We start from the raw sequence: 16,728 nt of genomic DNA, 5'->3' as shown, positions 1-16,728 counted from the left end.
GTTTTTTTTTATAGGGAGGGGGGGGGGGGGTGTTTTTTTTTATAGGGAGGAGGTGGGAGACCTGGCAGTGTGGTGCCAGACAAAGAAGCTGATCTTGGACCACAAGAAACAGAGGGCCGAGTACGCCCCCATTCACCGACGGGTTGTAGTGGAGCGGGTCGAGAGATTCACGTTCCTCTGTGTCCACATTACTAAGGATCTATCATGGTCCACACACACCAACACAGTCAAACTTCCTTTATATATTTTTTACATTTTTGTCTGTTTTTCCATGTACAGTGGGGCAAAAAAGTATTTAGTCAGCCACCAATTGTGCAAGTTCTCCCACTTAAAAAGATGAGAGAGGCCTGTAATTGTCATCAAAGGTACACTTCAACTATGACAGACAAAATGAGAAAAAAATCCAGAAAATCACATTGTAGGATTTTTAATGAATTTATTTGCAAATGATGGTGGAAAATAAGTATTTGGTCACCTACAAACAAGCAAGATTTCTGGCTCTCACAGACCTGTAACTTCTTCTTTAAGAGGCTCCTCTGTCCTCCACTCGTTACCTGTATTAATGGCACATGTTTGAACTTGTTATCAGTATAAAAGACACCTGTCCACAACCTCAAACAGTCACACTCCAAACTCCACTATGGCCAAGACCAAAGAGCTGTCAAAGGACACCAGAAACAAAATTGTAGACCTGCACCAGGCTGCTTTTGAGTGAAAACCTCCTTCCATAAGCAAGGGCATTGAAGATGAAACGTGGCTGGGTCTTTCAGCATGACAATGATCCCAAACACACCGCCTGGGCAACGAAGGAGTGGCTTCGTAAGAAGCATTTCAAGGTCCCGGAGTGGCCTAGCCAGTCTCCAGATCTCAACCCCATAGAACATCTTTGGAGGGAGTTGAAAGTCCGTGTTGCCCAGCAACAGCCCCAAAACATCACTGCTCTATATGAGATCTGCATGGAGGAATGGGCCAAAATACTTGTGAAGACTTACAGAAAATGTTTGACCTCTGTCATTGCCAACAAAGGGTATATTGCTCAATACAAAATATTTAGATAAACTTTTGTTGTTGACCAAATACTTATTTCCCACCATAATTTGCAAATAAATTCATTAAAAATCCTACAATGTGATTTTCTGGATTTTTTTCCCTCGTTTTGTCTATCATAGTTGAAGTGTACCTATGATGAAAATTACAGGCCTCTCTCATCTTTTTAAGTGGGAAAACTTGCACAATTGGTGGCTGACTAAATACTTTTTTGCCCCACTGTATGAGCAGGCCGAATTCAATGTTTCGTCAAATAATATATATATATATATTTTTTTTTTTAATCCCCCCCATCTTAAACTCTAGCTAGTGTGTTAAGAATAACTAACGTTAGCTCCCAAAGACTGAAATAGATAAATATCAGTTTGAGTTCACTTGAAATATGCAGCATGCAATACAAATGGTCTTGGTCATATGAAGAGGTAACTCCGTTGACCATTTAGCCAATTTATTGAAAGCTAACCAAAGTTACAGTTGAGTAGCCTAGCCAGCATAGAGGAAAGGGCGGAGTTGGGACATCCAGCTTTCACTGCTTTGCCCGCTTATTGCCCTCGCATAAACATCTCCCGGACACAAAATAGTAGCTAGCGAGAGGTTATTTTTAAATACTGCATTTCGCAATTGGCTAGGTTGCATCAATTACCTTCACTAAAAACACTGCAAAGATTTTGCCTGCAAACATTCTATGTCTACCTTATGATTTGTTGGGAGAGTTGTCTGTCTGAAGAGGACCCTCCCCTGAATCTTTTTTTTTTCATTTTCAAAATTAACAAAATAATCTGTCATTAATCCCAGATCTAGTGCTGTTGCTGCCCTATGATTTCAGTGACTAATGGCTAATCAATTCCTCAGGTCCATCAATAGCACACATAAGAGAGGAAGTTAAACTGATGTAGCAACTACATGTTAGACAATTCCTTTACAGAATGCACCCAGCCACACAATAGGCTAAACAAAAGTTATAGTTCTACCTGGGTGTTAATCTGAAGCTATCCCTGTGTTTACTTTTCCTAGCACCACTGGCTGTGCTTTGAAGCATGGGAATTAGCTCTTTATCCTTGACCTTAGACCTTACAGCAATCAAGAAGAAACTGGTTGAGCCAATAAGGTACCACCAGCATGAAGAGCAAAATGCATGGTACAGTACATCAGGTGAGGCTGCTGAGGGGAGGACGGCTCATAATAATGGCTGGAACGGAGCTAATGGAATGGCAGCAAACCATGTATTTGATACCATTCCACCAATTCCGCCCCAGCCATTACCACAAGCCCGTCCTCCCCAATTAAGGTGATACCAACCTCCTGTGCGATACAGCCATCCGTCAGTGAGTTCCCTCAACTGTATATTCCTCTAATGATCCAGTATTTATTTTTTTCACCTTTATTTAACCAGGTAGGCCAGTTGAGAACAAGTTCTCATTTCCAACTGCGACCTGGCCAAGATAAAGCAAAGCGACACAAACAACAACAGAGTTACACATGGAATAAACAAACGTACAGTCAATAAACACAATAGAAAAAGTCTATATACAGTGTGTGCAAATGAGATAAGGCAATACATTTTTATTCGTTATTTTACCAGGTAAGTTGACTGAGAACACCCGTTTAACGTCCCATCCGAAAGACTGCACCCTACACAGGGTAGTGTCCAGAGGAAAGAGTGCCTCCTACTGGCCTTCCAACACCACTTCCAGCAGCATCTGGTCTCCCATCCAGAAACTGACCAGTACCAACACTGCTTAGCTTCAGAAGCAAGCCAGCAGTGGTATGCAGGGTGGTATGCTGCTGGCAGTAAATAGGCCATAGTAGAGAAGTAATTACAATTCAGCAAATTAACACTGGTGTGATAGATGTGCAGATGATGTGCAAGTAGAACGAGCAAAAAAGTAAATAAAAACAATATGGGGATGAGGTAGGTAGTTGGATGGGCTATGTACAGATGGGCTATGTACAGCTGCAGCGATCGGTAAACTGCTCAGATAGCTGATGCTTAATGTTAGTGAGGGAGATATAAGTCTCCAACCTCAGCGATTTTTGCATTTTGTTCCAGTCATTGGTATATCTCCCTGGTCATCCCCAAAGATGATGACCAGTGAGATATACCTGCTGGAGCGTATGCTACGGGTGGATGTTGTTATGGTGACCAGGGAGCTGAGATAAGGCGGAGCTTTACCTAGCAAAGACTTATAGATCACCTGGAGCCAGTGGGTCTGACGACGAATATGTAGCGTGGACCAGACGACGAGAGCGTACAGGTCGCAGTGGTGGGTAGTATATGGGGCTTTGGTGGCAAAACAAATGGCACTGTGATAGACTGCATCCAATTTGCTGAGTAGAGTGTTGGAGGCTATTTTGTAAATGACATTGCGAGGTCGAGGATCGGCAGGATGGTCAGTTTTACGAGGATATGTTTGCAGCGTGAGTGAAGGAGGTTCTGTTGCGACATAGGAAGCCGGTTCTAGATTTAATTTTGGATTGGAGATGTTTAATATGAGTCTGGAAGGAGAGTTTACAGTCTAGCCAGACACCTAAGTATTTGTAGTTGTCCACATATTCTAAGTCAGAACCGTCCAGAGTAGTGATGCTAGTCGGGCGGGCAGGTGAGGGTAGCGATCGGTTGAAAAGCATGCATTTAGTTTTACTAGCGTTTAAGAGCAGATGGAGGCCACAGAAGGAGTGTTGTACGGCATTGAAGCTCGTTTGGAGTTTTTTTTAACACTGTCCAAAGAAGGGCCAGATGTATACAGAATGATGTCGTCTGCGTAGAGGTGTATCAAGGAATCATCCGCAGCAAGAGCGACATCATTGATATATAAAGAGAAAAGAGTCGGCCTGAGAATTTAACCCTGTGGTACCCCCATAGAAACTGCCAGAGTTCCGGACAACAGGTTTGACACACTGAACTCTAGCTGAGAAGTAGTTGGTGAACCAGGCGAAGCAGTCATTTGAGGAACCAAGGCTGTTGAGTCTGCCAATAAGAATACGAGCCCTGTGTTGGGCTACCTCTCTTCTGCATCCCTTAACAATCGGACAGTTGTGTGGATCTCTCTTTAGCCCATGATAATGCACGGAGTGGAAATAATGAATAAATAAATTATGGATCATAAATAATGTAGGCCTAATACGATTTGACTACAACTTCCAGTAGCCCCATAGGTTTGTTTGGCATTTCCTGGTCAGGAGGGCAGCCATATTTGATTCGATTATCTCGGCTCCGAGTAGTTAGCTAGCCAGTTGCAGTTGTTCTGAAAAAAATTGTTGGATTATATTACACACATTTTCCACGACAAATGATAGCAATCTTTTAAAGAATAACTGCTTAACGTTACCGTGCTTAGTCAACGATGAATCCCGAATAGTAAGTAACACTGTTGGTTAATGATGACAGCCTGTTTTTTTATGCTAGCTAACGGTCAGCTAGTTTAAGATACTTGTTTTTGTCTTCTTTACAAATATGAAATCAATGACATAAGGTATGTTCTGTATCAACTCCACTCTAGACATGTTTTATATTGACTATTAATGTGAGAATTAGGGCCAGTTTTTATCTTCCTAGCTACGTTCAAACGCCAGCTAGCATGAATGCTAGCTAACTACCCATACATAGGCTAGCTAATATCAGCTGGTAGCTAATTTAGCTAGCTACCATCACAGCTGGCCAGTTAGGTAACGTCGTTAGTTACATTAGCTAGTTAAAACGTCAACTATTTTGTTGACTTTTTCAAATATGAACATGTGTAAAAAAAAAAAAAATCAGCTGACCAATTTAACCATAATTGCCCAATAATATAGCTATCTAGTTAGCTATGTGTTTAATTCTATTCAAGGCTACTTTGATTGTTGTGTGATACAAATGCATTTATTGATTGACTGGCTATTGTCACTAAAGTAGCCAGAACTAGTTACTATGTGACAATTTATTGCCTTGTTGTTTTTGACTTTCAACAAATTGAATTGACATTTATTTAACCTGTGAAATGTCTACTCTCCTTTCAGTGATTATTTATTCAAGCTGCTTCTGATTGGCGACTCTGGCGTTGGAAAGTCTTGCCTCCTCCTCCGATTTGCAGTAAGTAGATTTCCTCTGTCTAGGTGTGTTTTTGCCGTGTTGATATTTTGAGAGATAATAGTTTGATGTCCTGGGAACTTTACTGTACTTTGAACACCCATAGGGATTTTCTGTTTTTCTCCTCAGGACGACACATACACAGAGAGCTATATTAGCACTATTGGAGTGGACTTCAAAATTAGGACCATAGAATTAGATGGGAAGACCATAAAACTTCAGATTGTGAGTACCTATGGCTGACATGACTTGAGTCACAAGAATGTCAGAAGTGGAACATTGTGATTTGTATATGATGTTGGGTCTGACTTTGCTCTCATTTGGACCCCAGTGGGACACAGCTGGACAGGAACGGTTCCGGACAATTACATCCAGTTACTACAGAGGAGCGCATGGCATTATTGTAGTGTACGACGTCACAGACCAAGTAAATCCATCCCTCATTCGCTTTTTCAATTTTTTCACTTTCTATAACAAGTTTACATAGCAGATAGCCTTGTTCTCAAACCTGTGTAAGTTAACAAAGTTTCAGTGTATCTGGTTATGCTGTCTATTGCATCGGTTGTTGAGTTATCAACTGTTGTCTCCTCTCCTGTCACACCCCAGGAATCCTTCAATAACGTGAAACAGTGGCTACAGGAGATTGACCGTTATGCCAGTGAAAACGTGAACAAGCTGTTAGTAGGCAACAAATGTGACCTGACGACAAAGAAACTGGTGGACTACACAACGGCCAAGGTAACGCTCTACCTGGTTACAGAATGAAAACAAACAAAAAAGTTATATTTTTAAGTTGAATCTTCTCTCACTCCTGTTCTGTCCCCCACTCTTTTCTCGTCTCTTTGCCTCTTTCTTGGTGTGTATATGCCTCTCCCCTACTCAGACCTTACTGTTGCCTCTCTCTCTCATGTCCCCTGTCTTTTTCTCTTCCTCCCTCAGGAATTTGCTGACAATTTAGGGATCCCCTTCTTGGAAGCCAGCGCCAAGAGTGCCACCAACGTGGAGCAGGCCTTCATGACCATGGCAGCTGAGATCAAGAAGAGAATGGGCCCTGGGGCCACAGCCGGAGGTTCGGACAAGTCCAACGTCAAGATCCAGAGCACGCCAGTCAAGACCTCCTCTGGAGGCTGCTGCTGAGGGCCCTCAGCCCCCCAAACGCCATCCACCCAGACCCCTACCTACTAATCAAAAAAATTACCATGCTCCATAGGGATAGAGAAATGGGGGGAGAGTGACAGAGAGGGAAGACAGTGGCCTGGATTGTGTGTGCAGTTGCAATACCCCCCCCCCACCAAGGTCCGCAATAGGATGGTAAGCCCATCCACACCCACAGAAACACACTAACATTATGTGGGATATTTTTTACGTATTACCAAAACATACCTATACAAATTAAGATGTGGCAACTTATCCAGACATTTTTAAACAAGGCACAAAGTGATAATTATGAATGAGAGGAATATGAATAAACCTTGTCCGACTCTTTACTCCAGGTCTGCTAGTTAATAATACATTTTTCTACGATGGTTTTGTTCTCCTTATTTTCCTGTGGATATCAGCACGACTTTGGCCTGATCTCCTCAAAAATGATTTAGGAAGCACTCCCAATGAAGCACATGTTTTAAAGAGCTTTATGCATGTTGTCAGAACTGATTACTTTACCCACAATGCATCTGGAATGCACTCATCATGACTTAGCACGTCTGCTCACTGTAATCAACCCAAATTATTTAGAGGAAATATCATTCAATGTCACGTGGTCCAACTTCATAATGTTGCCCCAAATAATTTCCTCCGCCAGTCTCTCAACCAACAGCACAAAGTTTCACCAAACGCTGAAATAATTCTACCAACTGTATATATTTATACATATGTAAGAACTGATTAGCTAAACCTGTAGAGAAGCAAGTGCAATATGACATCATGAAAAGTAGCTGAACATTTTAATTTCGGCATGTGATTTGTGGCTGAGGACTTAACATTTTTGTGGCACAATGTCTACTATTAAACAATGAAAGAGATTCTTTAATAAAGATTTGTCTTGGAATTATTTCCTGATAGTTACACCTGTTCAGCATGTACATTTCACACTGAAATAGGCAGAGTCTCTGAAATGCGACAGACTTTTTGTGCTCTTGTTTCATAAGCTGAATGGTATGATCTTTGGCCTAGCTTCCATTGTGTCCAGTAAATGGTGCTGTTGTGCTGAACTTGAGACGTCCATACCCTAACCCCTACCATTAACCTTACCTAAACTTCACCTTTAAAATTTGCCTTCAATGGGGTGATGTCAGTTGGACAACCCAAGGATCACGTTTAGACTTTCTCTTACCCAGCTCAACCACTTTTTTTGTGCCTGCCGGGGCCAAAACACAATTTTTTACTTCTTACTTTTGAGTCTGTCCAGCAACAAGTGTACATTACAGTTAATAGGATTATCTGGTACTTTAATATACTTTTTAGCCAGTAGTTTTGAAAGTGTTCCCTTAAAATTGTGTACTACGTAACATATGTGCAGATCTGTGCACCACGTCGTTACTCTCGCTCTGCTGTGTGTTCATGATGTCTCTTGCTAGCTGTCACTCAAATGGTGAGGGGTTGAAGCTCATTGGTTGAATGCGAATGCTAGGGGGCTGGCCCACGTGGGGGAAAATGCCGCAGCACAGCTACCAGAAAAACAAACTAGGGATTTCGTGGCTAATTGAGTTAAGACAGTAATCCTGTTCGTAGATGCATAGGGACCCAGTAAGACAACTGAAACACTGAACCTGGTACAGGTCTGTACCAGTGGAGGGCAGCATTAGGTGGCTTAGTTCATCTCTGAAGCTGTACTGTCTGTCTCCCAGTAGTTTGGATTTCTTAATCTGAGTTAAGGACAATTTCAAATCAATGACTTTGAATGGGCCCTCATTCGAATAGTAATTAGATTACACATCCCCAACAGCTGTCGTGAATTACATTGGCTTTTCCATGGCGTTCTATGTTGAACGGCTATCTGAGTTGATGTGACGTTGACGTCCATGACAAAGGCATTGTTTTGTGGCTGTGATCGATACCCTTAATCTATTCTTTCACACCAACCTTGTCATAGAATTAGTATCATACCCAAGGTAGAGCACCCACCAGATCATCCTGTGATTGGTACCCATTGTGTGCCCGCTTGATTAACATCTGACCCTCTCATCCGCGTTGCGGTGGTGCCCGCGGTGGGGCACACTCTTAACTGCTTGGCATGCTCCCTTCCACCCTCCTCCCCTCTAGCGGACCCCTGTAATTATGTCAATGGAGTATAGTAAAAGGCAGTGTGAAGCCAGCCTCTTGTTTAGCTGTTGAACTGGAGTCTTCTATTTTTCCTAGGCATAACCCCAATTTGCTTTTAAGTGAAAACAAAACCTACATTCAGCCGGTCAGCGTGGACAAAGGGCTAGATGTTTTGCTGTGAGGTTCAGAGGGAGTTGGGATGGGGAGCAGCAGCAACGGCGCTGAGGAGGGGTTTAGAGTTGATGGCGCAAGAGGGAGGAGGGATGGGCTGTTTGCCGGCTTTATTTGTTCATGGTTGCCGGGCAATGGAAGGGGGAAAGCATCTGTGACAGCTGTAGAGGGGCCGCAGCCTTTCCCCCGATCTAGAGAAGAAGCCCTGTAGGTAAAATACAGAGAGAGAGAGAGAGTGAGAAAGGGGTGTGGGGGAGGATAGGGAGGGAGCTCGTTAGCCCATGTGTGAAGTTCACTCAAGACAATACCCACAGCAAAAAAGGTGAGCTGGATTTGTGGATAAGAGATGGAGAATCAAGCCCCCATTATGTCAATCTTAATTCTTTCACTCATGCCTAGACGGCAGGTGTGCACTTGAGACAGGCTTTGGCCATACTTTGTAGTGTAACATCATCAAATGGAGTGAGAGGTGTTGTGGACTGTGTGTCAGCTAGCACTGAACAGCATGCTGCCCTACTGGGAGTCCCATTTGTATGCCTGACGCCCTTTTGAACAATGGCTAAGTGTGCAGCAGAGCACAGTTGATTCTCTTTGGATGAATCTGAATTAGCAGCAGCCTGAAACGACTGACATATAATACAAGTCTACATGGACCGCTCAGTGAATTAGACTACCGGTAGTGACTGTTTCTGTCTGTTAGAATTGGAACTAAGTTGTTTTGCATTCTGTTCTCAAAGCGGTTGACTTTTAGTCGCTGCTATAGTACTGTGAGTAAACAGTACAACTACTTGCCTTTGAAGGATTTAGCCTCTAACACATTATTTTATTGCAACTCAGCCTCCTTGTATTCACTGTAGACTAAAAGTAAGTGGTGCGTGTTTATTTTACAAGGCAGCCTATTTTAAACTTCATTGACACTTTTTGGGGGGGGAGCCAGGGCAAGATGAGCAAACAAAAGATACCTGGTTTCTAGTCACCGACTATAGGATTAACAAAAATTCAGTTGACTTGAGTTTTTACATAACCTACATATGTATACACTCCCCTTGAGTATTTACACAGCCCATAAACAAGGATGACTCATTCCTGACTATTCAAGCGACACTGACTTAACCATACATGTATCTTTTCAGGGAGTTTAAAGCTGCTTTGGTCAGAAGCATATCTCCAGGAAGTGAGTTGCCACAAGGGCATCTTGCAATTTGCAGCAGTGATGAATTGAGTGACTATGACTTGAGCTGCCTATTAGCTTTAGTTACAGTATGTCCGTGCCCGACCCTCTTGTTCATGCATGCATGTACAGTGAGCTCCAGTGAAAGCATTTGGGGGTGTGATTCATCAAATATGTCAACTATCTCACCATTTCATTTACCTCACAGTGAGTGCTAAATAATCAAAGACATGTCTCTCTTTTCCCCCTCAACATCTACACGCTCATTCCAGCCAGGCCACACTTTAAATTGAAGGCCTCCGTTATGCTAGATTTTATTTTGGCTTTTAATCCTTTCATGCGAGACCTACACCCCCCCCCCCTCTCTCTCTTTTAGCTACTCTCAAAAAAGCAAATGGCGATACTATATCACTCTGAAGTAGCTCCTAGTAGTTCCTTGCTAGGCAAGACAAAAAAAACAAAGAAAAATATAGTGATGGATGGATGCCCGCGGCGGAGGAGCCAACCTTAAACTGCAGCCGTTCATTTCCTGATCCCAGCCTGACGGCCCTCCCTCAGTGTTCTCTCTCAGAGCAGGAGGAGGAAGAGATGGGTGGGATGGGGTTTCGGGAGCTAATTGTCAACCTTGGCAGTTCGTTATGGAGGGGGGGGGTCTGTTTGAAAATAGTGCCCGGGTGCCAGTCGTGCGTTTTTCTATGTGGTGGAACTGGCTCCAGAGAGTCTGTTGTAAGTAAGAGGCCCAAAAGAACTGACCCCAGGATCTGCCAAACGTTGACGCAAAACTAAATCTGGAGGATGTATGCAGAAAATAGGAGCCTTAATTGACACCACCTTTGGTGTATTTCTTTGGCAGTTCCATGAAATATGGGTAACTTCAACCCTCTTCCGTTCTCTAACCTGTCCTAAAATTGCTTCCAGTTGCTTACAAGAAACATAATTCTCAGAGTAGAGGTCTGTCTCTCGCCATGCCTTTCCACTCTGCTCCAGTACCATCATGGTTGTTGTGATTAGACCACTGCTACTCTATTGGCGTGTCAAAAGGTAGGCATCCCTCAGGGCTGCGTCTTTCATTCAGCTTCATTTCGTTTCCACGTGTAATTACAAGTGATGTGTAACGATATGTTAATTTACTGCATGGGCTCTGATTGGGGTTGAAGTCATAAGGCAGTTCTCTGTACAGTCTCAGGTCCATCTGTCTGTGGGTGGACAGTCGGGTGAAATGTGAGAGGGGAGAGAAACCATGATGACCGCAGGAGCCGTGCAGCCCTGTCTCAACTGGTGCCAGGCCCAAAATAGGAGAGCAGCGCTCGTTCCGCTCACAACTGGCAACCCAGGCCCCCCTCTCTTGCCCCTAGTAGGGACAGAAATACCCCTAGCCCGGACTACTGCTGCCCTTCTGTCACGACTGTTTACCAGCTGTGGCATTGCCATCGCTTTCAGGGCCCTAATGGCCATTGTCATTTTCTTTATTTAAAATTGTACTACATTCATTTGACTTCCCTTAGTTAGTACTCATGTACTGTTTCTGGCCTTAACTTTAAACCTTGGCTTTTGTGCTGATTTACACTGAGGTGTTAAACGTAACTTTGAACCAGTCCAAAGTTCATTACGGGTTCCACTGGTCACAGATGGGGAATGACATATCTTCAGCTCCTGCAATAATTTGAAGGGAATCAGCTGCTTGTGTTGGAGAGTCCTCCGGTTTTTATTCTTGCCATCTGGTTGCAATTATGTCATGCTCTGCCTAACTCGGGGATAACCACCACATTATTGAACAGATGCCAGAGAATGGAGTAGTATGGCGCTCACATCATTCTTTCCTAAATGAGCATCTGCACACAAACAGATACACAGGTGTGCGCATAGCCGCATAACGACCCACGTCCATTTTGGGCATATGAGCATTTGATAAATCCCTTGATAAAAATTATTATTTCTGCAGTTTGCTTATGCTCTATTATCTAAGTGTTTTGGACATGTGGCCATGCGTTTGTCTTTGAAGCTCTCTGCTGCAGCATAGTTCTAACCTGTTTGACGAGTTGAAATTTGTCTCCAGTTATCATTGAAGAAGCTGTTGCCAGAGTGACAGATGGCATTTGGCTAAAACCAATTGAGAGTTTCAGAAAAGGTTTGTTTGATTTCTAAGCATTATAATGGAACAAATTACACTTTGACGTAAAAGTAATACTAAATCGCTGAAGTTGGAGACTTTTATCTCCCTCACCAACTTCAAACATCTGCTATCTGAGCAGCTAACCGATCGCTGCAGCTGTACATAGTCTATTGGTAAATAGCCCACCCATTTTCACCTACCTCATCCCCATACTGTTTTTATTTATTTATTTTTCTGCTCTTTTGCACACCAATATCTCTACCTTTACATAACCATCTGATCATTTATCACTAGTGTTAATCTGCATAATTGTAATTATTTGCCTACCTTCTCATGCCTTTTGCACACAATGTATATATAGACTCCCCTTTTTTCTACTGTGTTATTGACTTGTTAATTGTTTACTCCATGTGTAACTCTGTGTTGTCTGTTCACACTGCTATGCCTTATCTTGGCCAGGTCGCAGTTGCAAATGAGAACTTGTTCTCAACTAGCCTACCTGGTTAAATAAAGGTGAAATAAAAAATAAAAAAAAATAAAAAATACACCTTGTGATGTACGTTAGAGCTACGTTGTACGAGTGATCATTGTCAACACATTTAATTTCCCCAGCAAACAAAAATAATGCATTACAATATTGCACTGGCTAATACCAAGATGTCTAACGCTGAATAGCTTGGATGCCTTACATAGTTGTGGTTGCTCACTTACAGAAAAACTACTTGACAAGTAACTTGACAAATACTCCCAAGAATAAGCTATGACTATTTCTCTCAATTACATGTTATCATTATTATTCTGCCTGAAAGCAGCCTACACTTATAATGGGTTTTGTTATATACGCTAGCTTAGGATATTTACACTAGCGCAGCAAAATCCAACATTAGATGTTTGTTTTATTTTAGGCTATTATGTATGTCTAGCCTGGGGTAGCCTGGGCAGATGCTAGTTGGCGCTATGGATCTCCGTTATAGACTGGGCTTAATGTGCCAAGCCGGTGATACACTCGTGTCCCCTGGCGACCAATTCGTACTAAAAACCATTCTGGCTGCAAAGGCTTCGATTTCGATTTCCTCCTTAACTTGATTTAATGGCTAGAAGGCGGAACATTTTTGAAAATGTGCATATTTTCTTCATGAAACACAATTTTCCACAACCATGCAAGAGTGGCTAAATGCCAGTGTTGCCAACTTAGAGACTTTGTCGCTATATTTATAGAGTATTCGTGGTCTTCCTGTCTGGGTTGGCGCCCCCCCTTGGGTTGTGCCGTGGCGGAGATCTTTGTGGGCTATACTCGGCCTTGTCTCAGGATGGTAAGTTGGTGGTTGAAGATATCCCTCTAGTGGTGTGGGGGCTGTGCTTTGGCAAAGTGGGTGGGGTTATATCCTGCCTGTTTGGCCCTGTCCTGGGGTATCATCGGATGGGGCCACAGTGTCTCCTGACCCCTCCTTTCTCAGCCTCCAGCATTTATGCTGCAGTAGTTTGTGTCGGGGGGCTAGGGTCAGTCTGTTATATCTGGAGTGTTTCTCCTGTCTTATCCGGTGTCCTGTGTGAATTTAAGTATGTTCTCTCTAATTCTCTCTTTCTCTCGGAGGATCTGAGCCCTAGGACCATGCCTCAGGACTACCTGGTATGATGACTCCTTACTGTCCCCAGTCCACCTGGCCGTGCTGCTGCTCCAGTTTAAACTGTTCTGCCTGCGGCTATGGAACCCTGACCTATTCACCGGACGTGCTACCTGTCCCAGACCTGCTGTTTTCAACTCTCTATAGAGACAGCAGGAGCGGTAGAGATAATGGAGAGTATCGGCTATGAAAAGCCAACTGACATTTACTCCTGAGGTGCTGACTTGTTGCACCCTCGACAACTGTGATTATTATTATTTGACCATGCTGGTGTCAGGGTTGCGTCAATTCGAATCTGGTATCAGGATAAATATGACAATGAGTCACCGATTGTATGGTATGTATTGTTTATTAGCTAAGCATTAAGTGGTAAATGCAATTTTTCGTATATACGGGCTCTCTGTCCTACCTCGCAGGGCAAAACAGAGAACTGACTTGTTCTTGACAAAGATATTATAAATATACTCTGACAGAAATAGTTCCTGCTTCCGAGCCGGCCTGTCAGAGTAGAGACTGGGTGTGGTTTAGACTCACCCAGCCTATCGTTGGCGCAGAGCTGGTCCCGGCCCCCGGGCGCTCCAGTTGATAGATGTAACTGCTGCTGTGAAGAATATCTATGCACTCATGCTCGATACCGTTACCTCGCACCTGGCTCCTGTTATCTAACAAAATACTGTTTGTTCTCGCAACACTACATTCTGAATGTGCCCCCCCAACTCATTGCACAGTTCCTGTCTTCATGTTATTCTGTATTTCTCCATCATGAGAAAGGCCCATGGCCCTGAAACTGTTAACAATGTTTCAAGTCAACTATGTTGCATAACACATACACACAAGCCAACAGCAGATCATATTCAATCACATATATGGTAACGGGCTATAGTGCATAACACAGAATCCTCATACTGGTCATTTATTAACATTTGAACATCTTGGCCATGTTGTATTATAGTCACCCGGCACAGCCAGAAGAGGACTGGCCGCCCCTCATAGCCTGGTTCCGCTCTAGGTTTCTTCCTAGGTTTTGGCCTTTCTAGGGATTTTTCCTAGCCACCGTGCTTCTACACCTGCATTGCTTGCTGTTTGGGGTTTTAGGCTGGGTTTCTGTACAGCACTTTGATATATCAGCTGATGTAAGAAAGGCTATATAAATACATTTGATTTGATTTATTGAGACCCCTCTAGCGACACATTTTCAAAAAAGCGACTAGCAACTGTTTCTGGTGTTATTGGAAAGCACTATCGTTCTTACTCTTCTCAATGAGCAGCGGGTGCTGCCGTGGGTCCCATCCCAGCTGCAGTCAGAGGAGGCGATGTTCACCCCTCCGCGACCAGACTGGAAATGAACCGCGCATGCTGGAAGCCGCTGCTGGCTGATCCCACCCCGGCTTACATAAAAAAATTAACCTGAATTAGGGCCAGACTAGTTACCATAATTTTCTCACATTGCCATTGACAGTTTTTTCTATTGTCTCTTTAGATTGTTAATGTAGACTGTATACAAAAAAATGTATGTTCATGTTTTACTGTGACTTGTTGTAGGCTCCTAAGTGGACCATAAGGTTAAAAACCAAATTAAGAAAAATAAACAAAAAAACAAACAAAAAACTAAGTAACTCCGCCATTGTCTCTTTTGGGTCACTTTTGCTGGTCCCAAGCCTGGATAAAGGAGGAGGGTTGGAATTGTGACATTTAAAAAAACAAGAATCGACAGAAGAAAGTTAATTTGTAGTTCTAAACATATTAAGGGTGTTTTCACTCACTTTTTGTCTCTCCCACGACGTTATTCCTCTCTCCTACAGCGTACATCACAATTACATTCACATGGCCAATTATGCAAATTATGTGATGACGTAATTTAGTGACTTTTAGGACAGCCAATAGCTACTTTCCTTACTGAGGAGTTATGGCAACACTGTATATCGCATTCAGCTAATCAGGTTGCAGCAGTCTGTTTTCTCACACCTAACCTAATGTAACTAATGTACCTAGCAAGCTAATTTTAGCTAACTAGTTTTATAGTTTTGTAATTTATTCCAATAAATTTCAGAATTCCCCAAAATATATTTATGGAGCTAGCTAAGTTTTAATGGGTCCTCACTACAAGAATAAGCCAATTTGCCAACGCTAAAATCAGTGCCATCTATATATATATTTTTAGCAAGCTAATTTAATAATTTTGTCTGACTTGCCGAAAATTCAATCGTGTTTGCGTTGAATTGTGGTTCATATCAACCCCACAAGTGATCAAAGTTCTTCACTTTCTACGTCGAGCTAAATCGATGGCCGAGTGGGCAACGTCGTTAGTGAATTGGACCTGCATCCGGTTTCGACGTGGATTCCCCATGGGAAAGTGGCTAGCGCGATGGCTGAAGGGTTCAACATATATTTGGACTGCAGCCCTGGTCTGATAGTTTCGAAATAAAAGTTGTACCCACTGAACATCCAGTTTTAAATGACATGTATTGGATTTCTTTGCATGAACTATTTTACAGAACATTGTTCACAGTTTTAATGCAAAATGTTAAACATTTGTGAAGTGAAATTATAAAGTTAAAACGAGGTTTAGAGTAGAATACATATGTTTTACCACCGATGATGCAATTAAGTTAGCAAGTTAGGTATGTAGGTGTGGTGGTAAGTGTCATTGTAGTCAGGGATCAGTCCAGGGCACGCCAGGTAGTCAGCTGCACGACCCGGTGGGCTTGAGACAGGCAAAGCCAGGAGGGATCATCAGGCCAGGGTGTCCTCGGGCATAGAGAGAGAGAAATAGGGTGATTAGTAAGAGCATTCGGATCCGATTTGTTTTATCTTTTTCATTATTAATTACACTTTTCAGATTGCACACGTTTATGAACATATAATGTAATGAACCTGTAAACAAAACTAGAATTACGTTAATTGCATATTGCATCTGGGTATAAAAATACATTCTACTCAATCAAATTGTAACTTTATAATTTCACTTTTCACACATAATGTTCTGTAAACGAGTTCATGCCAACAAATCCAATACGTCATTTAAAACTATGTTCAGTAAGCACGACTTTTATTACGACTTTTAGCACGACTATCCTTGTTTCTTTTACGCTGCTATGTTAGGGGTGGAAAAAACAGACTGCTTCAACCTGATTGGCTGAGCGTGATACGCTATATCTGAGACTAACATTTAGTCACTTTTAGCATGGTGGTGGGAAATGGTGTTTCCAAAAAAGAAAGTACGCATATTTTCCCCGTTTTTGTATCCTTGACATTAAATCGAGTTACAGAGGAA

At 42.6% G+C, this 16,728-nt stretch overlaps 1 protein-coding gene across 1 annotated transcript; it reads left to right on the top strand.

Moving 5' to 3' along the window:
* Window positions 1-4,221: 4,221 nt before the first annotated feature.
* LOC139424706 (ras-related protein ORAB-1-like) lies at window positions 4,222-7,146 on the top strand. The gene is made up of 6 exons (XM_071176789.1): window positions 4,222-4,405; window positions 5,044-5,116; window positions 5,243-5,338; window positions 5,445-5,540; window positions 5,720-5,851; window positions 6,053-7,146. The coding sequence occupies exons 1-6, from the start codon at window positions 4,392-4,394 to the stop codon at window positions 6,248-6,250; spliced, it is 609 nt and encodes a 202-aa protein (XP_071032890.1). The 5' UTR covers window positions 4,222-4,391; the 3' UTR covers window positions 6,251-7,146.
* Window positions 7,147-16,728: the final 9,582 nt, after the last annotated feature.

This window comes from Oncorhynchus clarkii, chromosome 13 (genome assembly GCF_045791955.1).
Source record: "Oncorhynchus clarkii lewisi isolate Uvic-CL-2024 chromosome 13, UVic_Ocla_1.0, whole genome shotgun sequence".
NCBI lineage: Eukaryota > Metazoa > Chordata > Actinopteri > Salmoniformes > Salmonidae > Oncorhynchus > Oncorhynchus clarkii.
The sequence above is the reverse complement of the archived record's forward strand: the minus strand, read 5'-3'. Positions and strand labels throughout refer to the sequence as shown.